At 39.8% G+C, this 27713-nt stretch overlaps 5 protein-coding genes and 1 pseudogene across 11 annotated transcripts; 1 reads left to right on the forward strand and 5 right to left on the reverse strand.

Annotated features, from left to right (window-relative positions):
• Positions 1-341: 341 nt before the first annotated feature.
• LOC141838232 (cyclin-dependent kinase F-4-like) lies at positions 342-9990 on the reverse strand. Of its 7 annotated transcripts, XM_074725644.1 has the most exons (20): positions 9886-9975; positions 7988-8093; positions 7400-7628; positions 7231-7306; positions 6822-7056; positions 6672-6750; positions 6505-6573; positions 6320-6409; positions 6106-6244; positions 4636-4738; positions 4506-4558; positions 4354-4420; positions 3626-3734; positions 2229-2294; positions 2040-2108; positions 1880-1943; positions 1686-1805; positions 1034-1065; positions 865-943; positions 342-774 (listed from the first exon to the last, which is right to left on the reverse strand). In XM_074725644.1, the coding sequence occupies exons 5-20, from the start codon at positions 6827-6829 to the stop codon at positions 536-538; spliced, it is 1386 nt and encodes a 461-aa protein (XP_074581745.1). In that variant the 5' UTR covers positions 6830-7056; positions 7231-7306; positions 7400-7628; positions 7988-8093; positions 9886-9975; the 3' UTR covers positions 342-535. The 7 variants fall into 7 exon arrangements, with proteins under 7 accessions (XP_074581745.1, XP_074581748.1, XP_074581749.1 ...); XM_074725647.1 differs by lacking the exon at positions 7988-8093 and having other exon boundaries at positions 7455-7628; positions 9886-9990; XM_074725648.1 differs by lacking the exon at positions 7988-8093 and having other exon boundaries at positions 6822-6988; positions 9886-9990.
• A 277-nt stretch (positions 9991-10267) lies between these two features.
• Positions 10268-12662, reverse strand: LOC141841528 (wall-associated receptor kinase 3-like). Its single transcript, XM_074729701.1, has 3 exons — positions 11810-12662; positions 11517-11690; positions 10268-11443 (listed from the first exon to the last, which is right to left on the reverse strand). The coding sequence occupies exons 1-3, from the start codon at positions 12645-12647 to the stop codon at positions 10278-10280; spliced, it is 2178 nt and encodes a 725-aa protein (XP_074585802.1). The 5' UTR covers positions 12648-12662; the 3' UTR covers positions 10268-10277.
• Positions 12663-12950: 288 nt separating this feature from the next.
• On the reverse strand, positions 12951-13831 carry LOC141837252 (uncharacterized; annotated as a pseudogene).
• A 463-nt stretch (positions 13832-14294) lies between these two features.
• On the reverse strand, positions 14295-16796 carry LOC141840520 (wall-associated receptor kinase 2-like). The gene is made up of 3 exons (XM_074728534.1): positions 15817-16796; positions 15555-15710; positions 14295-15481 (listed from the first exon to the last, which is right to left on the reverse strand). Exons 1-3 carry the CDS (start codon positions 16700-16702, stop codon positions 14316-14318), a joined length of 2208 nt encoding a protein of 735 aa, XP_074584635.1. The 5' UTR covers positions 16703-16796; the 3' UTR covers positions 14295-14315.
• Positions 16797-20309: 3513 nt separating this feature from the next.
• On the forward strand, positions 20310-23003 carry LOC141839921 (4-coumarate--CoA ligase 2-like). The gene is made up of 8 exons (XM_074727775.1): positions 20310-20462; positions 20583-21116; positions 21190-21784; positions 21873-22071; positions 22152-22297; positions 22368-22435; positions 22521-22623; positions 22714-23003. The coding sequence occupies exons 2-8, from the start codon at positions 20647-20649 to the stop codon at positions 22825-22827; spliced, it is 1695 nt and encodes a 564-aa protein (XP_074583876.1). The 5' UTR covers positions 20310-20462; positions 20583-20646; the 3' UTR covers positions 22828-23003.
• Positions 23004-24124: 1121 nt separating this feature from the next.
• LOC141839378 (TOM1-like protein 1) lies at positions 24125-27704 on the reverse strand. The gene is made up of 4 exons (XM_074727108.1): positions 27532-27704; positions 26151-26709; positions 25137-25382; positions 24125-24752 (listed from the first exon to the last, which is right to left on the reverse strand). The coding sequence occupies exons 2-4, from the start codon at positions 26667-26669 to the stop codon at positions 24342-24344; spliced, it is 1176 nt and encodes a 391-aa protein (XP_074583209.1). The 5' UTR covers positions 26670-26709; positions 27532-27704; the 3' UTR covers positions 24125-24341.
• Positions 27705-27713: the final 9 nt, after the last annotated feature.

Consider the following 27713-nt stretch of genomic DNA (forward strand, 5'->3'; position numbering starts at 1 on the left):
GAAGCTACCAAACTGTAATCTCCATTAGGAATGCAAATTATTTTCTCCCTGATTTGTTTAGTTAGTTAATATTATCATAAACCATTGAGCAATTACTCTAGGAAGAGAGTTTTTAAATTAAAAGGTATCCATTTAAATTCATAATTGTTTTGGTATTACATTAAATATCCTTGTGAATTGGATGATAACTAAAAAATTTAATAATAATAGAGATCGAATCTAATACAATTCTATGAAAATTTTCTATGATCTGAAAATCCTAAAAAATTGACCTAGCCATTCACCCTAACACAAACACTTTCTGAGCAAAATACGAGGCAAAACTGGCAAACATTCACAGATTCCATTGTGTTAATTTCCAAGCAGATTAATTAATTAACCAGAAGGAACCCGAGCAAACACGCAAGGAATATACAGTAATTAGTAGTCGAGATAGATTTATTTTTACTGGAAATAAAAATAAAACAGCTAGCGACAGAAGCGTGCAATTCAGTCGTCGACCTTGATGCCAGCATGCACCAATGGTGCAGGAATCTCAGCCCATGACTTTCCTCGAGAACCTTTTCGCAGAAGGAATCTCATGTGATCGAGCAAGAAAATCCGTTCGGCCGTGCCAACCACCGGCTTTCATCGGAGGTGGTGGTGGGGGCAGTCTTGTGCTCTTCAGCTGTGTGCCGGAGCTCACTGACATCCGTGCCAATTTGTCTGCTGTTTCAGCACACATCATCTTCTCTTGTGAATCGGTCGCCTTACGAGTGCTGCGTCCGGAGTATGCTGCATGAAGACAGATGGATGATCAAAGAATGCGGAAAAAAAAAGAAGAGAAAATCATAGTGAAATGGAAGGCACAGAAAGTACACTTGCCTGGAACGTTTCTTGCAGGTGGTTTATAGCGAGATTGCTTCAGGTTGTCCTTCACGGATCTCTCTCTTTTTTCGAGCTCCTAGTTGCAGTGAACAATAATAGAATATAAATGAGAACAAAAAAAGGAAGAATACAAAGAGGCCACCGAGAAAATCTGCAAGTAGCTCACCTGTTTATCCATTTCCAGTTTCCTCTGCGCACCTATAAAATGCAAAGGATGATAAAAATTTGGCTCTAAATGGAAGTTTAAACTAATCTCTTTTTTTATCCATTTTTGTAGTCAAGACTAATCATATTTTCATACAGCATAAATTTCAATTGGTTTCTACCTATGAATATAACAGAAACTAAAAATGTTAGGATTGTTATCCAATTATCATTGTGATCTTCTTAGTTAAACTTGCAGATCAATTGCAAAGACTTTGATATCTCAATCAGCAGTTCATTAGCCGTGTCTTTGTAATTTCAATAATGACTAATGGATTCCTTTCCAACAATAAGTCTGATGTTGAGTTTCAGAGGTGCACATGAAATTTTTTATAATATTTTCTGCTTCACTAATCAACACTGGAATAGACTTTCCATCTTAGTCAAATTCAGGGCCATGTTTGATTGACTTCCTAAATTGCAGGTAGCGATATAGGTGATGAAGATCTACCACATAGAGTGAAATAATGATCAAGTCTGACTGAGTTAACAAACTAAAATTCAGAAATTTAATGGGATTTCACAAGTTCAATTGTGCCATATTAATTTTCATCTTTTAAATCTGATGTTCCTATTTTATGCGATGCTCAATGTCAAACTACACAAGAAAATACCAGCTCTCAGAGGAGAATTCGCCTTTGTTAGCATAACATTATTCGCTGATCTTGTAACAGAAAGAGATCCAGCTGAATTTCTTCTACTACTATGCTGCTTCATAGCTCCCTTAATCCCAACTGGAACAAAATAGAGTTTGAGAATGTTATCTGATACTAAAAACAAGGGAATAAGGATGCAAAATAACTCGAACCAGGAGGTGTGTGAGATAATCTTCCCTCCCTAGAATGAAGAGGTGGACGGATATGAAAGCAAGACTGCAACAACAATGAAATAGTATTAGCACCTGCTCTTGTTCAAAAACCAGCATAAATTTATGCACAAACACAATTCTGAAGGAAGGAGATGCTCACTTGAAAGAAGGGATGCTGAAGAGCTTCAGCAGCTTTTGGTCTCTGGCATGGATCCCAGGAACACAGTGCCTACAAGTAACATTAATAGCACATAAAACTTACTAATGGTACAAAATGATTCAACTAATATGGCATAAAGAATATATCTGTATCTTGTAAAAACATGCAGATAAAGTCAACAAAGCTTACTGAAATTAGGTTGACTGCATCTTCACTGGCTGATGGAATTAGTGACAATAGATGGACACCAGAACACTGCCAGAACAAGAAAAAAAACCATTTTAATAAAGTTTGTGCAAGAAACAAAGTTATGCTTCACATTGATGGTATATTATATTACACAACAGTACATGAGATATAGCAACACCATGATGATATAAATTGATAGATAGAAACTCTTTAAGGAAAAAAGAATGCAGCAACCAGCACTACCTAAGAAATAAGTAATCCTATGAAATAGAAGAAAATAAGAACAGAGAGGCTTGTCCCTAAGAACTGATGACTTTCATGCTTGTAATATCCACAATGAATTATAACATGCATTCAGACACTAATAAAATCTTTGAGAACAAAAGAACTTGCATATATTTTTTACCAGTCTAAGTAACCATGACACCTCCTAAAATGTTATAATGGGTGCTAAAATAGAAACTAGTCCCAAGCAACCACATTTCATAAGAATGTCTAGTGAGTTTCCTGTGCTATCTCCATCTAGAGCCACAACAATTCGAGTCAAAATCTTAAATCTTGAAGAATTACATATACTTTGTTTGGGGTTTACTAGAAATAGGAGGAACGGAATGGGAGAGAAATGAGTATTTGTCTACATGTTGGATCAATGGAGTTGTAATGAGCAAATGCACACATGAGAAGGTAAAAATGCCTAAAGTGAAACCAAATGACTAAATAATAAGCATCCAAAAGTCCCCAAAACCAAAATATCTAAGACAATTAAATTAGCTAATAGAATACCTATTCTCCATGAAAAGTTACCAAACAAAAAGAGTAACATCCACTAATTGAATACCTTCCTACATTTTTAATCCCAATCTTTCCATTAACATTCATTTACTTCATTTTCAAGTCACCAGTTATAAAGCAATAAATTGCATGTGATAATCAACTCAATGCATCTCCTTCCCCTTCCCACTTCTAATTATTCATAGAGCTGGTTTAATGAGGTTTATATTCACTTGCTCAACATAGCTTTAACAATTAATACTCACAGAGAATGAGTTGGGTGGCTACAAGTTTAGGAGGATGCTTAATCGTGGGCTCAACAAGGACATCAGGTTTCCAAATCGAAGAAAATAATTTCTGACTGATGCATGAAAAAAAATCTTTTGGTTCTGGAAAAAAAAAGCCACAGTAGACACTTATTTCAGTAGAGAATAAATTACAGGACAGGATGACTGCTGCACTTGTAGATATGACCAATAACCTACAAATAATATAACATAATACCCCAGATAGAACATAATTTCAGTAAATTGGTACTGTAGAATCCAGATTGTATAACAAACAAGAGCTGACAGACGCTATGCAAGTCACCAGCATTTGTGGATACAACTTTGCAAACAAATTACCTCAGGAAACTGATATTTCATCACATCTGCAAGCTGCAACCCTTCAGCCCAAGAATTCTCATTTGGACTACCAATCACATTGCAGATCTTGTAGATCTCGTCCACTTCACTGTAAAACAGAAGGGGGAAAGAAATAGTACATAAGAAAGAAATGAGTAGGAAAATTGAAGACATATTAAAAGAATAACCAAGTGGAGTTAACACTTCAATTATAGTTTTCCCGTATCCTAATCCTGGGGATTGTCTCGCTGGTCAAGCACTTTATGAAAACTAAAATTAAATTAAATTGGAATATAAATTCATTCTATAATAGTGTAGAAACAAAAAGCTAGTCATAGTTCACCCTGAGTTTTCTCAACATATATTAAAAGGTTTATGGAAAACCACAATTCTGAATGAGATTTAATGCTCAAAGAATATCTCAGTAGAAATAATCATAAAAGCAGAAATTTTCCTTGTGAGTAAAGCAACCTGATCAGTGAGTTAATTTTTAAGTCTAGCAAACTGTCTTTAAGGATGCAATTATTTCTGTGTTTATTAATTTTTATGAAATTATTGAAATCTGATCAGTGAACAGCAAGAACACAACTTTGTAGTTTGTCATTTAAGTTTAGTTTATACAAAAATCCTTGCCAATGTAAAACAAACTAAACAAGATAATAAACTAAATAGAAAGTCACAGTTATAGCTTTTTCAAATGAATTACACAAGTGAATCATCATGATTACCTTGCACCGGGAAAAAGTGGCCTTAGAGTAAATAGTTCTGCCATGATAGCACCCATTGCCCACATATCTAAACCAAGAGAAATGCAGCAAATATAACTAATCACCTAAACATAGCTTTAGACTGACAAGTTTATCGTTGATTAATAACTTACCTACTGAGGCATCATACATGGATGACTGCAACAAAACTTCAGGTGCCCGGTACCTAGCACATTCATGGATAGGAAAGTCAGAATATGTAAAACTACTACAATTTAATGATAAAAGGGATAAGAAGCTTACCAGCGAGTAGAAACATATTCGGTGTAAGGTGGTTGTGAACAAACTTCTCGAGCAAGGCCAAAATCTGCTATCTTTATGATGTCCTTTGTGACCAATAAGTTCTCTGAATATTGCAGCAAACAATGTTCAAAATAAGAATTGCCTCATAAATACATGCCTACATTAGGAATACCATTTAATCAACACAAATATTTGAAGAAATTGCAGAAACAACATGAATATCCATGATTTCATTCATGAATCAGTTTCCAAACAAGACAAGTCCAAGTTCCAGTGAATAGTGAAAACAACAAATTGGATAGCTGGTATTCACAGCTTTAAGTGATAGATAGATTGATGAAAAGGATGTGAACAGATCAAAACAAAGCATGATTTTATGAGTTCAATGTATGACAACTGAGAAAAGTATTTTCACTGACCTTCAAAAAGTTTCAAAAGCATATCATTAATGGGACAGACTGGGGAGTGAACTATTCAATACAATCTGTCACAAGCTATATCAAATGGCCATAATATAATCATGCTTTTAACTCTGGAAATAAATTAGTATTGCTTGACTCTTATGAACATAAGAATGACCTGTGAGTTCTAAATAGAATGACATAAAGTATCCCTATCACCTTCACCTGTTTTTATATCTGAGAATAAAAAGATGTGCTAAATGGCTTTCATAAACCTAACAATATTGTAAATGGACTTTCAAGGGCATAGCGGGATCAATATTCAGATCAAGAACTCTCATTCACAAAATTCCAACTTCTAAATTAAATTTCTTAAGAAACAATAACATTTAAGAATAAGTACCACAAAAGACACTAAAGAACAGCTTCACGAACCAACTTGGAAATAAATCAACTGGGAAATATTTGGACAAAGATGACCAATGGTCTGTATTGCAAAAAGTCTTACTAGAGTTCTCAAGTAAACCAAAAAAATTGTCTTTTCCCAACAAAAATTTCTTGTTATGCCTCTGGAAGCTAACATCTAACAACTATTATATACTGCAGCCTTGAAGAATTTTTTCTAACAAAGCTTTAAATAATTTACTTCTGGTACTCAGACTCTTCGCCTGCCCTTGTACCTGTGCAACACTTCCACACCACACTTTAGCCATTTACTAAAAAAATCTCTTTTTTCTCACAAGCTTGTTATATGCTTTGCTGAGTTGATATGTCATTTCATAATAAAGTTTTCCTAACTAAACTTCAGTTATCACCGCTAGTAACATAGGTTAACAACATATCTATTTTGACCACAAACATGACTAGTAGTTGTAGCTTCTGATCATGTAGTATGTCTGATTTAAGTATAGATCATGATCTTAAGAGAGAACGATGTTAAATATCAACCTTTTTATGACTACTACAACCATGTATCATATTAGCTAATTCACTAATCAAACCAAATGTGTCCAGTAATTTTCAAGATGTATACACCACTTAGCAATTATATAATCACAATAGGCAATACCAGGCTTAAGATCTCGGTGAAAATAGCCACGATGATGCATGTAAGAAAGGGCTTGAAATATCTGAAAACACCAATTACGAATTTCTGCCTCTGAGAAACCTTTGCCTCTGTCTTTCATAATTTGGAAAAGGTTGAATTCCTATACATATTGCAATTTATTAAATATCTGAGACTATTATAGAAATAAACTATAAGAAAGTATGAATTGTTATACCATGTATTCAAACACAAAGTACAAAATATCATTTTCTCTTATGACTTCCTTAAGCTTGACAATATTTGGATGGTTCATGCGCCGCAAAGACTGAAAAAAAAACACAATTTTATAACCTTCTTTAGCATACCAAATATAAAAAATAAGATAAATGAGTTACAAAATGCAGAAAAAATGTGGTTTACTTTAACTTCTCGAAGATTCACACACTCCTCCCATGAGTAGTATTTCCTCTTCATTTTCTTAATTGCAACCTACAAAGCCACTTTACTAACATGAAAAAGATGACAAAAAAATACTACGGTTATAGCATTTGATAGATATAGATAAACAATAAAGAGAAATAACATACAACTTCTCCAGTCAGTTTATTAAGTGCACGCCAAACACTCCCAAAAGTTCCATCTCCAACTTCTTTAATTAGTTTGTACCTGTACCAATTAATTGATCATCATGTCCCAACATTGCATGTCAAAACACCACTAAATGCAATTCGACTGACCTTTCCATTGTTGTCGGAGCTGAATCTCCGTATAATATCCAATAACACAATAGAACCAAAAAAAGACTAATGCTTCAACAGTAGAACTCTTTTATGTATGCTATCAAACTTTGACAAGCTTCAGGAAAGATCCACTACGATTTGAAATGTGATAGATGCTAGATCATCTTGATGGCCATACACAGAAGTATTACCTTTCAGCAATCAGTTAAATAATTTCTTGACTGCCTTGAACCTTAAACAAAGTTGCAATCAACTATTAATAAATCATTTTGGCTGTATGAAAAGCATGTGGAATGCTTAAGCAAGTATGGAAGGAAACTGAAAGTATCTAATTCAACCTTAGTAAATCATAATAAAGATAAAACTTGAAGTTGATGATGCAAGAAAGGACAAAAGCAATACATACTGAATATTCCTTCAACCTCAAGCGCAGAAGAGCCTGAATTTAGGATGATGTGCAGGTAGACACTGCTAACAAAGACCTGTATCAGAGCAAACTGAACCTGAGAACTCATAAAGTACAGCATAAACAAGTTGATTTTTTCCTTGTAAAAGATTGTTGATGAAACACTAACTATAGAAGAAAGCTGCATATGGTCTGGCCCTTGTGGTGATGGAACAGTAGCTTGCCTCAAGTATAGTTGACAAAAGAGACGAGGAGGAAATCTCCAAGAGCAATGAACTGCCAACCAAGAGCTTCCTGGAATAAGAAGACTTGGCAAAGAGAGGAAGTCCTCCAAGAATGAGCTTGCCCCATGTATGAACTGCAAATTTGAAACCCACGGGACCACAAATCTGCAAAATCTAACAGACAGAAAAAGATTGATACAATTTCTCAAGCAATTTTTAGTAACTGCACAAGTTAATAGAATCACAAAATATACCCATGTCTTCCTAACTATATTTTGTCGAGCTAAACAAGACAATAGGATGGTTATTGTATGAACTCATTAGTTTATGGATATGATCTCTCCAAAATTTCAAGTTTTATCAGCTAGATCAATTTACATATATCAAATAACCTATATGGGTGTTGCTGAAGATACATAAGCTCCATTTAGAGACCAAAAGTTATGTCATCAAAAACAGTCACAAAGTTAAACCAGGCCAACATTGTTCTTATTGAATCATAGAATTTGACCAATTGAAATGTCTGGTATTACCAGATCACATTAATAGCATACAATGTATTGCTATAAAATCCATGTCTTGTTCAGACAGAGATCTTCAAGACCTTGTATGAAACCTCCACAGCCCATCAGATTAGTTCTGTTACAAATATTGAAGTTCATAAATGCCATCATGAATTATGAATTGATGTGGAGTGAAAAATATAAGGTACATATTGTTTTACAGCAAGATAGAGTCCATGAAAATGGCAACCATGATGTGGAGTGCCAAAGAACGGTGTTTGCCAAAATATCCAAGCAGGACAATGCATATAAATCCAATTATAATTTTTTCTTAGGTAATAAGATAGCAGGGACAAAATTATATACCATTCTTATCTAAAGAGATGATTACCTTCAAATACAATGATTTTGACATAACAACTAATAGTTATCATTCCATGAGATACTAGATCTATATCTCTTAAGTTAACACGTATAATTATTAACTCTAACACTATTTTGCAAATTGGAGCATGAACATTGATCAACTACTAGTTTGCTACATAATTGAAACAACCTGACAAACAAAAAATAAGACTGATATAGCACTTGACAAGGATAACCCAAAAAAAAAAACATCAACACATTTGACGATCCAATTCTCTGGACTAAAGTTGACGAGTTCATCTGATCTTCAAAGGGTAAAGGCTTCTCAGTATAAAATTCATCCTTAACTTCCCTCAAGCTTAAAATGCACAGAAACCACCTCCAATCCTAAAGTCGATGTGAACCCTTAGCCTATGGGGAGAAGCCACTAAAGCAATTACCAAAGTGGAGAATGATGTCACCAAATATGAGAGAGATGACGATGACAAAAAGAATGAGATCAAAGATAAGATAAAAGGAGGAGGAGCAACATTACAAGGTCTGATAATAATTTCAAGGTTAGAGTCATACTTCACTACTGCACTTATCACCTTTAATATTCCCTATTGTACTACTACTGCATGGATCATTATGGCCTGTAGAAGGTGGATTCTAACCTTCTACAAGTTCATCAACAACAGCCTTGTCACCACCAACGTTGTCACATTCATTGTTGTTCATGGTGAGGGAGGTTGCAGAAATTGCAAGTGAGAAATGGTGAGCAACAAATTTGGTAAAGATTGAGGAGGTGGTGGTCATGATGTCTGTAAGGAAGTGAACCGACACCAAAATTGAAACGTCGCCCAGGAACTTAGAACAAAGTTGAAGAAGTTAATTATCTCACCCAGGGAACTTTCCGTTCTATAGATGAAAGCAAGAGTAGAACAATGTTTCTGGCATCAAAAATGAATTTCAAGTGATTTTTGCAAGCATGCCCAAGGAAGGAATTTCATAGCTATCAATGTGTAGCGATTCCATCGTAATCATAAGGGAACTACTGGGGGAAAATGCAGGACTCTTTCAACGAATTAGAGAATTAGCTGCAATTGCATCGCCAGAACATATCTATCTACATAAAAGATATAATCCAACAGGAAACAACCTAGAACACTCAGCAATCCGTTGGTAACCAAAGGGCTAAGCAATTGTTGAACCCCTGGAAAGCCTCAGGTCAAAATCGAAAAGTTCTTAACATAACAGCAGCAATGGCAGATCTATACTCAGCAATTACATAGAATCAAGCCCAAGGGCATCAAACAACATGAAAATCGAGCATTAAACCGAGAAACGACAATGCGAGTCACAGCAAGATCTCAGCACGAAAGCAGATCTATCAGGGCTAACCCCTAGTTCCGCATTCCAAAGTGCTACCGAGGCGTTCGCATCCATCGAGGGACGCAATCGCGGGAGCAAGCATAAAACGAAGAAACAACAGTCGGATCGTGATCCAGCACGAATTGCTGGCGACTGAAAGAGGAAATCGAAGGAGAAGGTGAAGGAACGAAGGCAAAGGTCGAGGATACCTCTCGGTGGTAGGGCATAACCAACCTTCCCTTCGCCGCCTTCCCACCGCGGGCAGAAAGGCCGTCGCTCCCCCACCGAGGCAACCTCCTTAAATCTATTTATGCGCACAAGCTGCGGGCTAATTAACCTAATTATTATATTTTAAAAAAAACACACACACACCAACAGGAAAATTTACATTTAGCCGCTAAATTTTACAAATTTTCTAAAGATCCTTTACAAACACCTTCTTTAAATTTTACAACGATGCGACGATAAAAGATAAAATTCAAACACCTTCTTTAAATTTACTAAAAAGGTATCTCTAGATTGCTAAAAATAGTTAAAATGATATTTGCAGATAGCAAATTAACAGAGTAGTTCTGCATGAGTTTGGTCGTTATGAATGTTTTTACAGCAGCAGACGATCTTCCTCGTTGAGCATCGACTCGTCCACAGCATCCAACCGGCGCGGACTCATGCTACTTCGCCGGTCACGCCACTCCTCGCTCTGCATCGCGAGCCGCCTCAACGCGCTGAGCTCGATCGCTACCTCCGTCATCGTCGGTCTGTCTTCCCCATTCCAGTTCAGGCATCTCCTGGCCAACTGCGCCACCGCCAGCACAGGCAACGCCGTCCTGGCCTCCCACACTAGCTGCCGATCGAGAAACTCCAAAACCCCCACGCGACTGTCCTTCTCCTCCATGCACTCCAAGAAATGCGACGCCATATTTCTCACCGTCCCCACTCTGGAAAACGACAGCGGTTTCTCCGTCGTCAGCAGCTCCAGCAGAACCACTCCGAAGCTGTAGACGTCGCTCTTCTCCGTCAGTTGGCTCGTCTGGAAGTATTCCGGATCCAAGTACCCGATCGTCCCTTGAACTAGAGTCGTCACGTGAGTCTGGTTCATCGGGATCAACCTCGAAGCTCCGAAATCCGACACCTTCGCCGTGCAATTCTCGTCCAAGAGTATGTTGGCCGACTTCACGTCTCTGTGGACGACCGGAACGGAGGCGGCCTTGCAGTGTAAGAACGCAAGGGCTCGTGCCGTTTCCGCTGCGATTCTTAACCGAGTTTCCCATGACAACCGGCCGGAAGTAGGCCTTTTCTGTTCGTGAAGATGCTGCGAGAGCGTGCCGTTGGATATGAACTCGTAGACTAACAGCGGTACATGCGTCTCCAAGCAGCAGCCCAGGAGTTTGACCACGTTCCTGTGGGTGATTTTGGAGAGGATCACCACCTCGTTGATGAACTGCTCGATTTGGGTCTCGTCCACGAACTTGGACTTCTTGATGGCCACCACCTCGCCGTCCGGCAGCAGCGTTCCTCTGTAGACAGTCCCATATCCGCCGCGGCCGACGACGTTTTTCTCGTTGAAATTATCGGTCGCTCGCTCAAGTTCCTCGATGGTGAAGATGCGAGCGAAGAATTGGTTTTCAGAGACGTACTGTCGCAGCAGCAAGCCACCATTTTGGAGAAAATTCTTCAGCTTTAACTTCCTCTGCTTCCTTTTCTTCAGTTCACAGAAAAACCAGAAGCCTATTGTTAGTAATATGACCAGAAGAGCCAACCCAGTTCCTGAAACAGAGAAAGATGATTAGATCTTTAAGCAGAATCTGAAGAATAGTGATTCAGAATTTGTATTGACGACCTAAACCAATCTCAATATATGTGTCTCTTGTGCAACCAACGCCGTCTTTTTTACCATCTCCTTTGGTTCCTGGTGGACAAGCACAATGGTAGCGCCCGCCTTTACTTTGGCATTTCCACGAGCAATTGTGCTCGTGATACTTGCATTGGTCGATTTCTGCAAATTGCAAATCCATCACAAGACGATTCGACATGAACAGCAGCGATCAGTTTTTGGAGCATGACCTTCGAATGTATTAGAGGCTATTGTGGGAAGTAATTACCTTGGCGTCATCTTCATGTCCTCAGGGTTGCGATAAGGGTTGCCTTCGTAGCCATCATTGCATTTGCACCGATAACCCAATCCGTCCGACGAGTTGTAGCAGGAGGCGTTGGGGCCGCAAATAGGCGAGGGGACATCCTTGCAAGACTTGTTTCCTATGGACCAATCCAGGACGATCGGCCTCTTGATACTTGGGTCTGCGTAGGATGATTCGTTCCCGTCCATCAAGAACGCCTCGTTGCACCCCTCTGACAGGTTTGTTCTCAATTCCATAGATTTTGTCAAGTTTCGGATGCTGTGCAGTTCAACGGTGGCGTACTGGTGGCGCGGAGGGAAAACGTCCTGGCAGCACCCGACGCCGGAGCAGTGGCTCTGGCCACGTTGCTTATCGGCGTAGCTGACACAGAAGGCAACGCACCCGCTGAGGATGTCGCCATTTAACGGATCCCTGACCGTAGCCATCGCATCGCAGCCAAGCACCGTGAACTTGTTGCGGGTATGGAAGGCGTAGGGGGTGCCCCGCAGGTCGAGCAGGTTGCCTTTCGGGGTTCTATCTGATGTGCGGCTGCAGGAGCCAAACCTTATGGCGTGGTCGACGAGAACGCTCAGGTAGCCGCCTTTCAATGAGATCTCCACGACGTCGATTAAGGAGCCCCCGATCAGGACTTTGAGACTGCTGTTGGTGCTTGAGTTGCAGTAGAGATCGAAGCCCGAGTAAGGCTCGTGGAGGGTAGAGTGTTCGCTTCGGATTCCGAAAGGGTAGAAAACATTCTCCCATTCGGAACACCCAAATAGTGCACCGGGGTCTATAAATGTGGAGGAAGAAGACGGTAGCAGCCATGGGAGGAGGAACAAGGATATCAGAGACATCTCGTAGTGGATAAGAAGCCAGTTCCTGCTGCTGCCGATAAACTCTGCTCTGCTTTCTGATCATTTATGCTCCTCAATCTGCAGCTCGACGTGGAATTCAATGGCGCTTAGAATAGTCACAGGAACCGAATTGGGTGGCGTTTAAGCTCTCTAGTCAACTTCGTTGACCGCGACGACTTTAGGAAACAAGTGGTGCTCCTCGATTTGTTGTTTCTTGTGGAATTCCATGACGCAGTCTCAGTCAGTCATAAACTCATAATAAGGACTAGTGAATTATTGTTGGGTTTGACCCATAATTGGAATTTAACTGAGGAACTCGCAATGCAATTTCTTGATCTGGCACACGGTGGAACGGGCAAAGACTTCGACAACGCAAGGAAAAGATGCGTAATGGACATCCATGGTGATTGGTGAGGAAAGGCCCTTGATAGGCTCTTGGTGCAGCAATCCTGAACGTTAAGAAGATAGAAAATGCGATCTTGCTAATAGAAAAGTTACTGAATCACAAATTGAGATGAAGTTTTGGTGAAAGAAAAATGAACCTCTAATGCGGAATTCCACTTCGAAGCTCAGGACGAGATTGTCGTGAACCACGAATCACAACCTCCGTTATGCTCAATGCAACGGCACAGCCAAACATGTCTTAATCCATCTCCATCAACCACCGAAAACATCACGCTGCAATGAGGTAACCAAAAAGTCACATCTTGAAAGTTTGATTACGAAACTAGGTTAAACAAGAAGAAGAAGAAAAAGAGGGCAGCCTTTGTTGCTCGCCTGTTGATCGATACAGCCATACAGGCTCGGGAGTGAGAAAGAGGCCAATCCTGAAGTGACCGCCGTCCCCAGGCATCTCGGACGACAGATCAAACCCTCGATTCCCTATCTGAATGATCCGATCCCCAGAAGCTTCGCCTTCGACACCATTCTCGAGTTCCGTGGACTTCACGCCGCGGTGGAAGGCCTCCCACCGCGCTTTTGCTGCTGGAGCCTCGCAGGAGAAGCGGTGAAGGTGGAGCAAGGCGCAATGCGGGATCAGCGAGCCGATGGTCGAGTAGAACCGATGCCGCAACAGAATCAACTCCTCGCTATCCGCGCCGACTCTGACCATCCCGTAACCCTCGAACACCGGAGATTCCTCGTCTTTCTTTTCAAATCCCGCCATTTTCGATGCTTCTTGCTTCAACCTTATGCGCCGAAATCCAAACAGATTTCAGGGAAGAAAGAATTGGAACCCATACAGAAACAAATCGAGAAGAGGAGAAACGAGAATGACTACCTTCAGCGTAAGCGATTGGATCAAGAGAAAAAAAATCGTTTCTTGATCGCTCCTCCGATCGCTCGTCGGCGGTCCGGAAGCCAGCAGCAGCAGCAGCAGCAGATGGAGCAGGGGAAGTTGTAAGGTTCAGTTCAATCGGGCCGTGTTTATATGGATTTAGACCGGACCGGACCGGAAGAGGTGAGCGCGAACTGCTGCTGACACTTGGTGATACAAAATGACTTCTTTACCCCCATCATTATTTTATATACAGCATGGATTTATACAAAATAACAAAAAACTATATACAAATTTCTATTAAAATTAAATTATACATTTATTCATTTATGTTATCAGAAAGCAATTTATCAAAGTAGTTCTAATCGTTATGAATGTCTGACACGTTAATTTTACGACAGCAGAGGGTCTTCCTCGTTACACGTCGACTCGGCCACGGCACCCAACCGGCGTGGACTCATGCTAATTCGCCAATCACGCAACTCCTCTCGCTGCATGGATATTCGCCTCAACGCGCTGAGCTCGATCGCCACCTCCGTCATCGTCGGTCTGTCTTCCCCATTCAAGCTCAGGCATCTCCTCGCCAACTGCGCCACCGCCAGCACAGGCAACGCCGTCCTGGCCTCCCACACTAGCTGCCGATCCAGAAACTCCAGAACCCCCACATGACCGGCCTTCTCCACCATGTGCTCCATGAAATGCGACGCCAGATTTCTCTCCGTCCCCATTCTGCAGAACAACACCGGTTTCTCAGACGTCAGCAGCTCCAGAAGAACCACTCCGAAGCTGTAGACGTCGCTCTTCTCCGTCAATTGGCATGTCTGAAAGTATTCTGGATCCAAGTACCCGATCGTCCCTTGAACTAGAGTCGTCACATGAGTCTGGTTCGTCGGGATCAACCTCGAAGCTCCGAAATCCGACACCTTCGCCGTGCAATTCTCGTCCAAGAGTATGTTGGCCGACTTCACGTCTCTGTGGACGATCGGAACGGAGGCGGCCTTGCAGTGTAAGAATGCAAGGGCTCGTGCCGTTTCCGTTGCGATTCGTAACCGAGTTTCCCATGACAACCGGCCGGAAGTAGGCCTTTTCTGTTCGTGAAGATGCTGCGAGAGCGTGCCGTTGGATATGAACTCGTAGACTAACAGCGGTACCTGCGTCTCCAAGCAGCAGCCCAGGAGTTTGACCACGTTCCTGTGGGTGATTTTGGAGAGGATCACCACCTCGTTGATGAACTGCTCGATTTGGGTCTCGTCAACGAACTTGGACTTCTTGATGGCCACCACCTCGCCATCCGGCAGCAGCGTTCCTCTGTAGACGGTCCCATATCCGCCGCGACCGACGACGTTTTTCTCGTTGAAATTATCGGTCGCTTGCTCAAGTTCCTCGATGGTGAAGATGCGAGCGAAGAATTGGTTTTCAGAGACGCACTGTCGAAGCAGCGAGCCACCATTTTGGAGAAAATGCTTCAGCTTTAATTTCCTCTGCTTCCTTTTCTTTAGTTCCCAGAAAAACCAGAAGCCTATGGTTAGTGATATGACCAGAAGAGCCAACCCAGTTCCTGAAACAGAGAAAGACGATTAGATCTTTAAGAAGAATCTGAAGAATAGTAATTCAGAATTTGTATTGACGACCTAAACCAATCTCAATATATGTGTCTCTTGTGCAACCAACGCCGTCTTTTTTACCATCTCCTTTGGTTCCTGGTGGACAAGCACAATGGTAGCGCCCGTCTTTATTTTCGCATTTCCAAGAGCAATTGTGCTCGTGATACTTGCATTGGTCGATTTCTGCAAATTGCAAATCCATCACAAAACGATTCGACGTGAACAGCAGCGATCACTTTGGAGCATGACCTTCGAATGGATCAGAGGCTATTGGGAATTACTTAATTACCTTGGCAACCATCGTTGCGATAAGGGTTGCCTTCGTAGCCATCATTGCATTTGCACCGATAACCCAATCCCTCCGACGAGTTGTAGCAGGAGGCGTTGGGGCCGCAAATAGGCGAGGGTGTCACATCCTTGCAAGACTTGTTTCCTATGGACCAATCCAGGACGATCGGCCTCTTGATACTTGGGTCTGCGTAGGATGAGTCGTTCCCGTCTATCAAGAACGCCTCGTTGCACTCCGCTCGTGTTCTCAACTCCGTAGATTCTGTCAAATTACGGATGCTCTGCAGATCCACTGTGGCGTACTGGAGGCCCGGAGGGAAAGCGGTCCGGCAGCATCCGACGCCGGAGCAGTCTTGCTTGCCATATAGCTTATCGGCGTTGCTGACACAGAAGGAGACGCACCCACTGACGATGTGGTCACTGGAGTTCCTGACCAGGGCCATCGTATCGCATCCAAGCACCATGAAGTTGTTCCTGGAGTGGAAGGCGTAGGGGGTGCCCGTCAGGTCGAGCAGGCCGCCATCGACGCCTTCGACGCCTTCCGTGCCTGTTACGCCCACCGCGCCTCTTCCTGATTCGCCTCGACAGGTGCCAAACCCTTTGGCGCGAACGACGAGCACGCGCAGGTAGCCGCCTTCCAGTGAGATGTCGATGACGTCGATGGAGTAGCCCCCGATCTTGACTTTGAGACTGCTGTTGCTGCCGCCGTTGTAGTCGCAGTGGAGTTCGAAGCTTGGATAAAACTCGGAATGGGTAGTGTTATTACGGATTATTCCAAAAGGGTAAGGGACATCATGGCAATACGGATCCAGTGCACCCGGGTCTATAAATGTGGAGGAGGAAGACGGTAGCAGCCATGGGAGGAGGAACAAGGATATCAGAGACATCTCGTAGTGGATAAGAAGCCAGTTCCTGCTGCTGCCGTTAAACTCTGCTCTACTTTCTAATCATTTATGCTCCTCAATCTGCAGCTCGACGTGGAATTCAATGGCGCATTCTTAGAATACGCACAAGACCCGAATTGTGTGGCGTTGGAGCTCTCTGGTCAACTGTGTTGACCGCGACGACTTCAGGAGTCAAGTGATGCTCGTCGATTTATCGTTAGTTGTGGAATTCCATGGCGCAGTCTCAGTCAATGACCCATAGTTGGAATCTAACTGACGGACGAAATGTTCAGCAAGTGGTCCCCGCAACAGCAACCGATCGCTACAAAAAAAAAAAAAAAAAAAAAAAAAAAATATATATATATATATATATATATATATAAAATGAATTTTAAATACGAAAATAAAATTTTAATCTATTTTAAATAAAATATAATATTTAAAAATAAATTTAAAATGATTTTTAGACGAAATTATATATATTTTTATAAATACAAAAATGAATTATAAATAATATTTGAAACGATTTCTATAAAAAAAAATTAGTATAAAATTTAATCAAAATTTGAGATAAAAAATTCATTTCGGATTTATATAAATTAGGGACCAATTTATTATGAAATTATAAATTTATTTCATTTTAAAAATATAATATCTAAACAGAAATTTAAAACTAAGATTCCAGACAAAATTTTATATAAATTTTTAGGAAAAAAATAAATATGAAGTATAAATGTAATTAAAATCTGTATTATTTCTATTAAAAATATCATTTAAAATATAATAAAAATTTTGAGATAAAAAATATGTCTCTAAATTAATAAAATTAGGGACTGAATTGATAAGAATTTATAAATTTATCTCGATATTAATAAAACATATAAATTTTTAAAAAGCATTGTGGCAAAATATAGAGAGAGAAAAATAAATATGAATGAAAATTATCATTTTTATTAAAAACTTCTTAAATTTAATAGTTTTAGATGAATTTTTAAATTAAGCTTAATTAGACATAAGATGATTTCATTTGAATTTCTCCTCCAATAAGCACTTAAGGGAAAGTATACATTCCAAGAATAATTATCTATTATCACATTTTCACGTGGACAATTTTTGTTTAATGTGATTACAAATTCTTTCTAATAATATTTACTAAAAATAATTAATTCAAAAATAAACAAAACTATATTAGTGTTAAGGGTTTGATATCCTATGCATCTTATAATATAATATGTGACTCATCCGTGATAAAATAGATTGAAAAACTTATTTTCTGAATGTGAAAACTTTTATTTATACTTAGTGAAAAGGTAGAAAAACCTCTTCATTTAATCAAATCTCATTCATCCAATTTGAATTGAATGATTTAGACCGCATCTCTTCCTAATATAATGAACACAATATCCTTTCACTTTAATTTATTGGATTAATATTTTATATCTTTACTTGAATACATTTAAATCTTTAATGTTAAATTTAATTAATGAGATTGAGTTATTTGAAAAAGTACTTATGTCTTCTTATTTGGATGAATCTCATTTAAACATATCAAGCGATGAAGGATGAGAAATCAATGAATGATTGTAAGTTAATATCGAGGAATAAATTGATTAATTTTGACTAATTACAATTTATAGTATAAGTTCGATTGGCCGGAGCAACCGTATTGTGTTTGCTAGGCTGAGGGAAGAGGTAATGTTTTATTTATTTTAGTAGATTTCTATTTTTTATTTGCGTGTTTAATTTAGAATAAGAACAAAAGATTTTTCGATAGTAATAAAGGTCTCGCGTATGAAATGGGATTATATTGATAAGTTTGAATTGAAAGTATGATAATATCTAAATGAGTCCAACTTAAAAAATAAATTAAAACCAAGTCAAGTTTAAACAATCATTTCAAAAATTTAATTTATTTTAGACTTTACTCAGTTTGACATAGTTACGTTATCAAATAAATTATAAAAATATTATAAAATTTATTTTAAACTTTACTCAGCTGGAGTTATTTACTGTCCTAATTTTGTCAAAGTTAACATCCAATGATATAGATGTTAATCAATCATCTTAGCCGCGATTTCTCATCGCTAAGACCAGTTAATTGTATTAATAGAACATAAATTTTGATTTGGTCAAATGAACTTAATAACATCTAGCTATAAATTATGGAGTACTTAACTTGACATCTCCTCCCTATTTTATTTATTTATTTATATCTATTCAAATAGTATATTTAATTATGTTCGTATTTTATTGTAATGTAAATAATTGGAACTAATTAATATATATCATCTAAACATATCAATTATTTATTATATTAATATTTCATTTTTATTAATATATATAATATTCATTTTAACACTAACACTCATTATATATATATACTTTTTAATATTTATTATATATTTAAAATATATTATTATTTTATAAAAAGTAATATGCAAATAAGAAATATAAAAATGGATTATATAATATAGATTTATATACAGATTTCCTCCAAGTCCTAATAATTTCCGCACCACAAAATAAAGAGATTTTTTTTAATAAACCACAAGAAAGATAGAAGAAGCGGACAATATAAACATGAAGATTTAGAAAATAAGAGTTACTTTCTTGTGGGAAGCAAAATCATACAACGCTATCTTAAATTCGATCAACATATTTTTTAGCTCATCCTAATGAAACAATATAAAATAGTTTTTTTAAATGAGATTAAAAAACAAATTCATAAAAATCAAAGAAAGAATAATAACAAATTTAATTATATTTTCAATTTAATACACTATATAATATTATATATTTTTAATTTGTTTTAAAGTTTAGAGTTTAATATTTACCTAATAGAGTGAAAATTTAAAAAAATAAATTAATACTATGTGCTAATAAGGAAGGATGTGCAAGATAACAAAACTCAAAAATATATATATAGAAAAATGATGCGTTATATGAAAAATGTAGCATGAAACTCAATATAACACACTCAATTGTACATGAATGTGCGCCCCACTGCATGGATGTGGGACCCATTGCATGCAGTCATGTTGAGTTTCATGCTATATCTTTCATGCAGTGTATCATTGCTCGTATATATAACTATCCGAATTTAATTCAATCCAGTGATCCACCTCCAACTCGAACTCAAAAATTCTCAATCCTAACATAATTTTTTTCGAGTTGGATTGGATCGGATTCATTTTTGACACCGCATGACACTCACATACAGTGAGTCCCACTGCATGCCAATGGGACCCACTGTCAATGTGAGTGTCATCCTACGATTTCATATTATTCTAGATTTTATGTATAACTTAGATAGAAAAGACTCACTCTACCTAGTTAACTTGCACGACTAAAACTAGAATATAATATTTGATAATCTAAATATTTAATTTTACACTTATAATATATTCATGGTATCTTCTTCTGCACCATATACACATTTGATCACATGACTCAATATTTTCATACAAAGTTGGTTTAATCACGTTGTGAGGGAGGTAGGTAGCACTAGGAGAAATGAGTGATGGAAAGAAGGGAAGATGACTCAGCTCTCATTGCTCCGAGCTACCCGCTTTCGTTACCTACCCCTCGTCCTCCCCTCCCCTCCGCCTTCCTCCTCAGCCAGCTGGTTCTTTAATTGCTTCCCTTCCCCCATCAATGCCTTCCCAATTCAATCTCGCCTTGCCTTCTTCTCAGATTTATGCTCCGATCGATCCGTTTCCCTGCAACGAAAGAAAGAAAATAGAGAACAAAAGGAGCAGTTCCGGTGAGAATATAAAGAGTGAACTACTCTTCTCTTTTTTTATATTCCATTCCTTCCAAGTAAACAGCATCGTCGATCTGCTTTGACTGTTCATGGCGATTTTCTCGTCTTTCATGCACGAAGCCGCCGAGTAGCTAGCTCCGGCCTTTTGCCCCGTACGTTGCTTTGTTATTGATCGAGATCGACCATGATTTCCGTCGCTTCCCACGAGTCCGAGCCGCCGGTGGACGTGGCCGCCCCGATCCACTCGCCGGAGACGGTCATTTTCCGGTCGAGGCTGCCCGACATCGACCTTGTCAATTACCTCCCCCTCCACACCTACTGCTTCCAGCGGCTCTCCGAGTTCGCCGATTTCGCCTGCCTCATCTCCGCCGCCGACGGGAAGGTTTACTCCTTCGCGGAGACCCATCGGCTGTGCCGTAAGGCCGCCGCCGGGCTCGCCAAGCTCGGCGTCAGGAAGGGTGACGTCATCATGGTGCTGCTCCAGAACTCGCCTGAATTCATATTCACCTTCTTGGGCGGCTCCATGCTCGGCGCCGCCACCACCACCGCCAATCCCTTCTCCACGCCAGCGGAGATCTATAAGCAGTTCGAGGCCGCCGGCGCGAAGCTCGTCGTCACGCAGTCCGTCTACGTCGACAAGCTCCGTAACGAAGAGTAATTATTCTAACTAATTAATTACTATTTCCGTTTCCGTTGGGTTTGTGATTTCGTACGAGTGAAAAAGCAGGATTTTTCCGAGAATCGGGGAGGGTTTGACGGTGGTGACGACGGACGAGGTGGCTCCGGCGGGCTGCACGAGCTTCTGGGAGGTGGTGGGAGCGGCGGAGGAGATGGAGGAGGAGGAGACGGCGGCGGCGGCGGTGGAGGAGGAGCTGGTGGCCCTTCCGTTCTCGTCGGGGACGACGGGGCTGCCGAAGGGGGTGATGCTGACGCACAAGAACCTGGTGTCGAGCATCGCGCAGCAGGTGGACGGCGACAACCCGAACCTGCACCTGAAGGCCGGCGAGGACGTGGTCCTCTGCGTGCTGCCGCTCTTCCACATCTTCGCGCTCAACTCGGTGCTTCTGTGCGCCCTGAGGGCCGGCGCCGCCACCGTGCTGATGCCCAAGTTCGAGATGGGGGTGATGCTACAGATGATCGAGCGCCACCGCGTGTCGATGGCGGCGGTGGTGCCGCCGCTGGTCCTAGCGCTCGCAAAGAACCCCGAGGTCGAGAAGTACGACCTCAGCTCCATCAGGATCATACTCTCCGGGGCGGCGCCGCTGGGGAAGGAGCTGGAGGACGCGCTCCGGAGCAGAGTACCTCAAGCTATACTCGGCCAGGTTCATCACTACTATCCAATCCATTCCGATAGACTCATCTCAAAATAGTCAGTCACTGATGATCGATCGATCGATCGATCGAGTTCAGGGCTATGGCATGACTGAGGCAGGGCCAGTGCTGTCGATGTGCTCCGCCTTCGCTAAGCATCCGATCCCGGTGAAATCCGGCTCTTGTGGTTCAGTCGTGAGGAATGCCGAGATGAAAGTGGTCGATCCGGAAACTGGCTTCTCCCTCGGTCGGAATCAGCCCGGAGAGATCTGCATCCGCGGGCCTCAGATCATGAAAGGTAACCAATTCCAACTTCCTAGCTAGTGATTTAGTTTCACATATATGAATAAAAGCAAGAGCTAGCACACAAAATCTTAGGCTATCTTAACGATATCGATGCCACGTCGAAGACGATCGACGTCGAGGGATGGCTGCACACCGGAGATATCGGATACATCGACGACGACGACGAGGTTTTCATAGTGGACAGGGTGAAGGAGCTCATCAAGTACAAGGGGTTTCAGGTACGTACGAAGCCTTGCATTCATCCATGGCTAGACTTCTTGATTCTCTCATGAGATGAGCTCGACACAGGTGCCGCCGGCCGAGCTTGAAGCTTTGCTAATTAGCCACCCCGAGATCGTCGACGCCGCCGTGGTCCCGTAAGCTCGCCAAGCTTAACGATCATTCTACTCTTACCTGTAAACGAAGGGAATTCTTCAACCTTGAACTTTCTCATTAATACAGGCAAAAGGATGCCGCGGCAGGGGAAGTCCCGGCGGCTTTTGTGGTTCGAGCTGTCGATTCCGACATCAACGAAGAAGCCGTGAAGGAATTCATAGCCAAACAGGTGAACCGATCGCAATTAATTAATGTCGATCGATACAAAAGAATTTGCAAGAAGAGAATACATGTTTCTTTCTTTCTTTCTTTCTTTCAGGTGGTGTTCTACAAGAGATTGCAGAGGGTTTACTTCACCCATTTCATTCCTAAATCAGCAGCAGGGAAGATACTGAGGAAGGAGCTGAGAGCCAAGCTCGCAAGTGCTTCGTAATGAGTTGAATCAATGGGACCTTCTCTCTATTCCTTGTTTACTTCCGCAGATGTGTCTTTGTTTTGCTTGAATTGTTGCACTTGTTTGGTTCAGAAAACTATTATTGAGAAAACATTTGATTATGATTTAGCTTTCGCATGTCTTTTGGATTTATTTGAAGTGGAGCATTGACTCAAACAATAAAATTAATTATTATCGTGTGTCTTGAAAATAGTCTTTTATAAAATAGGATAAAATTATAAATGATAGATCTTTTTCTGAAATTTTACATTGACAGAAATTTCATAAACGGAACTATCCTGATATTTTTTGGATTTATTTCTATGGGCTAAATGCTTTTTCCATAGAGAGGGGAAGGGAAAAGAGCATACTCTCTTTTATGTTTACTTCGACAGACTATTTTTTATTCTCGACTATCAGAGTGACCATTAATACATGTTATGGTCCTACAATAAATATAATAAATACGAGTCTATTCTCAATTTAAAAGCCAACTTTTATATATATATATATATATATATATAAATTAATAATTACCAAAAAAAGTCACCTTTAAATATGATTTCACCTTCCTACTTACTTCTTCTTATTATATTATTTAATATTTATGTCATTTTATCACTTACCTTTTGTAATGTATTCTTCTATTGTATTATTATTATTTTCCAAGTACACAGGTTGATTAAATAAATCCTTTATTTTTCATTTTCAAATTGCAATCGTCTTCCATATTGGAATTTTAAAATTACAATAGGAGCTTATTTTGGTTAGTGCCAATTATTTCTTTTTTTTTTTTAATTTTAAAAGAAATGATCAATCATACTTGCCTTACAATCATATTTGAGTAGTTAACAATTAATACATCACTGTCCAATTGTCACCAGTGGTCCTATATATATACTTTCTAATACAGAAAGCAATATTATAAACAATCAATTATAATTTCCTTCCCTTTCATATTGCTTTCCCATTTTCCTAAAATTTTTCTATTTATTTATATTTGGTATGGAAGAAACTTGACCCTTCTACTACGCTTACAACCAGACAAAGCCATCCTAATGAATCCATGCTTTCATACTCTTTCCAACCAACTCAGACAAACTAAATAAGAGTCGAGCCAACTCAAACAGACAAACATGACCTAGTTGATCACAGACCCAATCCAGATGTCTAGTTCCGACCGACCTGCAACAGCCGAGACCAAATCAGATCAAACCTTGTCGGCCTCGAAAATTTGCTGCTCCCAAACTCTTATTTAGTCTATACTTTCGTCCCTAAAAAATTCTATGTTCACAACCTAGTCGAAGCATGCATGTTTCATAGGAAATGGCATTATCTACAATGAGTATAAATGAACAGATTGTGTCTCTGTATATCCAACTGCTATGACAAGCAAAGTGAAATAGGATCAGTTAGAACACATTTCCTTTTTCCTTAGTTTTCTAATATAAAGCAACACGAGACAACACCAGAAGTTCCAGACTTGTACCTGTAAACAACAGGAAGATAGATACTTAGAAGGTGATCAGATTATCCTTCTGTTGCTTCTTATCTGGATCTTGATCCTCGGATGTGCTGCCTCCTTTGGTGCCGAAGATCATCTCGTCCAGGTTCTTCAGGATGTCATCGTCACTGCCTGACTTGGTCCTTGAACCAACAGGTTTTCGGACGAGAACATCTTCTCTACTGACTCGAGGAGAATCTTCAGGTTCCACAGCGACAGGTATCATTGCTGGTTCGGGTTCAGATTGTACCAGTGGAGGCTTCTTCAGCTCTTCATACTTAGAGAGGACCTTCTGGAGCTCATCATTGACGTTCAAGGCCTCAGATAGAACTACTTCATTGTCAGCTGCAGTCTCGATGATTCTCTGGACAGTGTATTGGCTTTGTTGGCATTGTAGGAAAAGGGTTTTTGTCAAGTCGTCCTGCTCATAAACAAAATATCAGTGGAGAACAACAGAATGAAAGGGCCTTCATGCTATGTGCAAATCGTGTGCTTCAAAATGACTGGGGGATTTAATCTCTGTCGTTTGCTTCAAAATGACTGAGATTAACCCAGACTGAATGGCCATTAAGGAGAACTTGAAGGCCTCAACAATCCAACACCAGTGAATGATTAGACCGTGTCTCAAATATTGGACGACAAACTAAACTAAACAGCCTATATACTACCTATAGAAAAAAACTGACAAGTAGATGAACAATTTATGGAAGCAAGATAGTCAGAACATTACACAACCTACACACTTTGTGTAAAAAGATAAAGAGAAAGTGTAAGGAAATATGCATATGCTAACAAACTAAATCACCTGAAGAGCTTCTTGATGAGGTGAGGAAGAGAGAACTGTTGACAGAAGTTCAAGACTGTTGTGAGCAACATCAAATGTTTCCTTTATCTGTTCAGCTGTTAAACTAAATGTGGGTACATCGTCATAAGTCTGTTGTGACAAACTGTCATATGCTTCGGTCTCTGTAACTGAACGTGGAGGAGTAAAAATCGGACCTAAACTTTCATTATCTCGTCCTGGAAAATGGATGCCTCTAGATTTCAAGCTCTATGAAAAAAAAAGAGAAAGAATCAGAAATCCAGGACCAATCAATCTAACATGAATTGAAGGGATAATCAGTAATCAAACATCTAAAAACTCAACAAATCAATTAGTGAATGATTAGAAAGCATTAGCCAAATGGCTAGAGAAGGATAATACTACAAGATTGTTCATAAAAAATCTTTTGTCAATTACAAAAAACATTAAAAAAGGATGCCCTAAAGAGAGGTACAAAGGATGAGCTCTCGTGGTTTTCATCAAAATCAAGCATTTGTTGAAAGAGCAAAGGTAGTCCATATTACCAGAAACACCATGGTAACTGTCAGCACTACAAACTCAATATAGAGATCATGGCAAAGGGCTGTTGTAATGCAGGAAGGGAATGTATCACCGTTTTGAAACAAAGAATAGTGATCAAAGCCGAGCCTAATTTTAGAAGCTAAGTATGTGTCCTGTTGAACCTGGTACGGAGATAACATAAGGAAACTTACAAACCCCACCCATTTGATGATAAACTATAGAGACAAGTGCAATATGACCAATTTTTAAGTAAGAAATAGCACAGCTCATTTTCAGTAAACAAGTAACAGAAAATAATTTTGATAATAGCCGTAGCTAACAGGGCAAATGATAGACTTTGAAGCACCCAACTTGCAATATAGGAAACTACATATGCTGCATTACAAATGTAAGATCGGAAAAGCATCATATTCGTACCACAATGTACAACATCTAACAAAATAACCAGATGTATTTCTTAAAGAATTCTAATACCTTGTAGGTTTCCTCATAGACTGGTAAATACCGGAGCTCATCCCCAGACTCTCCCCATGCTTCAATCATGACAAGAGCTTTATTCCTGTTATTTACAACAGTCTGAGGATCATCAATAAGTTTGACCATCTCATCAAGGATGCGCTCTGCAGCAACCTCTGAGAAAGCCTTCTCACAATTTTTTACACAGGTCTCAAGAAGGACTAAAGCAAGATATTGGACCCTGGGATCCTTCAACATGATCCGTTTCTTTATGCCACGGATAAAGTCAATACTGTTAAAATTTTCACTGTTAATCATGTCACAGATCTCAAGGTTAGCAGACCAGTCAGGACCATCTAAATTCTCTGACGTAGCCTCTTCCATGACCTTCTCAGCTTGGTTCTGACCTTGGAATAACTCCTTCATCTTGAAACTCATGGAGCTCATGCTGTCTTTCATTTTCCTGCTCACCTCGGCACCACCAATTTTCAAACGTTCACCAAAGGCACTGACTTTATCCATCAAATTGTCACTCATTTTGGTACTCCAAACTAACTTAAAAGTCAGTGATTGAAACCTAGGATTAAAACAAAGGCAACAGAGAACTTGAGAGGAGACATTCTTAGTTTCATACAACAATAAAGAGACACTAAAAATTGACTGACACAGAAATAAAACATTGACCTACTGATTTGCAAAAAAATAAAAAATATATATATCAAAAGTTACCCTAATCAACTAAATAAATTTTGTAATCCTATCGTTTAACACATGAAAATTTCCAATATGCATTGAGTACTTGGAGAATAAAGCGGGGGAAAAGACAAAAAACAAACTTAATCTCGAAGAAAGAGCAAATTCGCGATATCCATGATATATAAAAAAGGAAGCAATCCGGATCCATTTTTAATGTCATAAATTTTACGTGACGCCACTATGATTTGCTGGATTCCCTTATGTACAAGGGAGTAAAGAGCCAAAATAATAAACGGGAACAACAAATAGAAAGAGTATAGCAGCATTTACCACTTGCACGCCAACGGCACATCTTCTAGGGTTCATGAGGCATTACGATACTGATTCCGGGGGAATAACTTAATCTTTCCCCTCAATAAGCAAGCAATCAAGATTCTAAAGAAGGCGGGCCACTAATGGACGAAAACAAAGTCCAGATTCAAAAGGGACGAGAACCCACAGACTCGAGATTAAAGCCCGCAAATCGCATGTCATGCGGAGAGATCGATTAACAAAAGCAAAGCCAATAAAAACCAGTCCTTTAGAACCCTCCACAAGGAACGAACTAATATCAACAGAAGCTCCGGTAGTTCAAACGATCGGAATGTTTGCTCGCTGGAAATTAAAGCAACAAACCAGATCTGCCGAAACAAACACAAGTTACCTGGAGATCGAGCGGCAACGCAAATGAACAAAGAAGTTGGGAGCGAAAAGAAGGCGGCAGACGTCGTCGCTTCTCCTCCTGGAGATCGAGCGGCAACGCAAATGAACAAAGAAGTTGGGAGCGAAGAGAAGACGGCAGACGTCGTTGCTTCTCCTTCCTCTCTTCCGCCGCGGCCTCTCCTT

The sequence above is a fragment of the Curcuma longa genome, chromosome 11 (genome assembly GCF_044706935.1).
Source record: "Curcuma longa cultivar G26 ecotype Majalengka, Jawa Barat chromosome 11, ITB_CL_G26_1.1, whole genome shotgun sequence".
NCBI lineage: Eukaryota > Viridiplantae > Streptophyta > Magnoliopsida > Zingiberales > Zingiberaceae > Curcuma > Curcuma longa.

What these genes read in the sequence shown, in the direction of transcription:
- LOC141838232 (XM_074725647.1), bottom strand. An exon ending in CCACTTTTTCCCGGTGCAAG is followed by an intron (nt 3,735 to 4,353) that starts GTAATCATGATG and finishes TCTGTTTTACAG; the next exon opens with TGAAGTGGACGAGATCTACA. An exon ending in TTCAGCATCCCTTCTTTCAA is followed by an intron (nt 1,944 to 2,039) that starts GTGAGCATCTCC and finishes TTGTTGTTGCAG; the next exon opens with TCTTGCTTTCATATCCGTCC.
- LOC141841528 (XM_074729701.1), bottom strand. Translation starts at nt 12,647, where the DNA reads ATGTCTCTGATATCCTTGTTCCTCCTCCCATGGCTGCTACCGTCTTCT. An exon ending in CTACGAAGGCAACCCTTATC is followed by an intron (nt 11,691 to 11,809) that starts GCAACCCTGAGG and finishes ATCGTCTTGTGA; the next exon opens with TGGATTTGCAATTTGCAGAA. An exon ending in ATATATTGAGATTGGTTTAG is followed by an intron (nt 11,444 to 11,516) that starts GTCGTCAATACA and finishes TCTCTGTTTCAG; the next exon opens with GAACTGGGTTGGCTCTTCTG.
- LOC141840520 (XM_074728534.1), bottom strand. Translation starts at nt 16,702, where the DNA reads ATGTCTCTGATATCCTTGTTCCTCCTCCCATGGCTGCTACCGTCTTCC. An exon ending in TCGCAACGATGGTTGCCAAG is followed by an intron (nt 15,711 to 15,816) that starts GTAATTAAGTAA and finishes TGCAATTTGCAG; the next exon opens with AAATCGACCAATGCAAGTAT. An exon ending in ATATATTGAGATTGGTTTAG is followed by an intron (nt 15,482 to 15,554) that starts GTCGTCAATACA and finishes TCTCTGTTTCAG; the next exon opens with GAACTGGGTTGGCTCTTCTG.
- LOC141839921 (XM_074727775.1), top strand. Translation starts at nt 20,647, where the DNA reads ATGATTTCCGTCGCTTCCCACGAGTCCGAGCCGCCGGTGGACGTGGCC. An exon ending in GACAAGCTCCGTAACGAAGA is followed by an intron (nt 21,117 to 21,189) that starts GTAATTATTCTA and finishes GTGAAAAAGCAG; the next exon opens with GATTTTTCCGAGAATCGGGG. An exon ending in TCAAGTACAAGGGGTTTCAG is followed by an intron (nt 22,298 to 22,367) that starts GTACGTACGAAG and finishes AGCTCGACACAG; the next exon opens with GTGCCGCCGGCCGAGCTTGA.
- LOC141839378 (XM_074727108.1), bottom strand. Translation starts at nt 26,669, where the DNA reads ATGAGTGACAATTTGATGGATAAAGTCAGTGCCTTTGGTGAACGTTTG. An exon ending in TCTATGAGGAAACCTACAAG is followed by an intron (nt 25,383 to 26,150) that starts GTATTAGAATTC and finishes TTTTTTTCATAG; the next exon opens with AGCTTGAAATCTAGAGGCAT. An exon ending in CTCATCAAGAAGCTCTTCAG is followed by an intron (nt 24,753 to 25,136) that starts GTGATTTAGTTT and finishes GTTTATGAGCAG; the next exon opens with GACGACTTGACAAAAACCCT.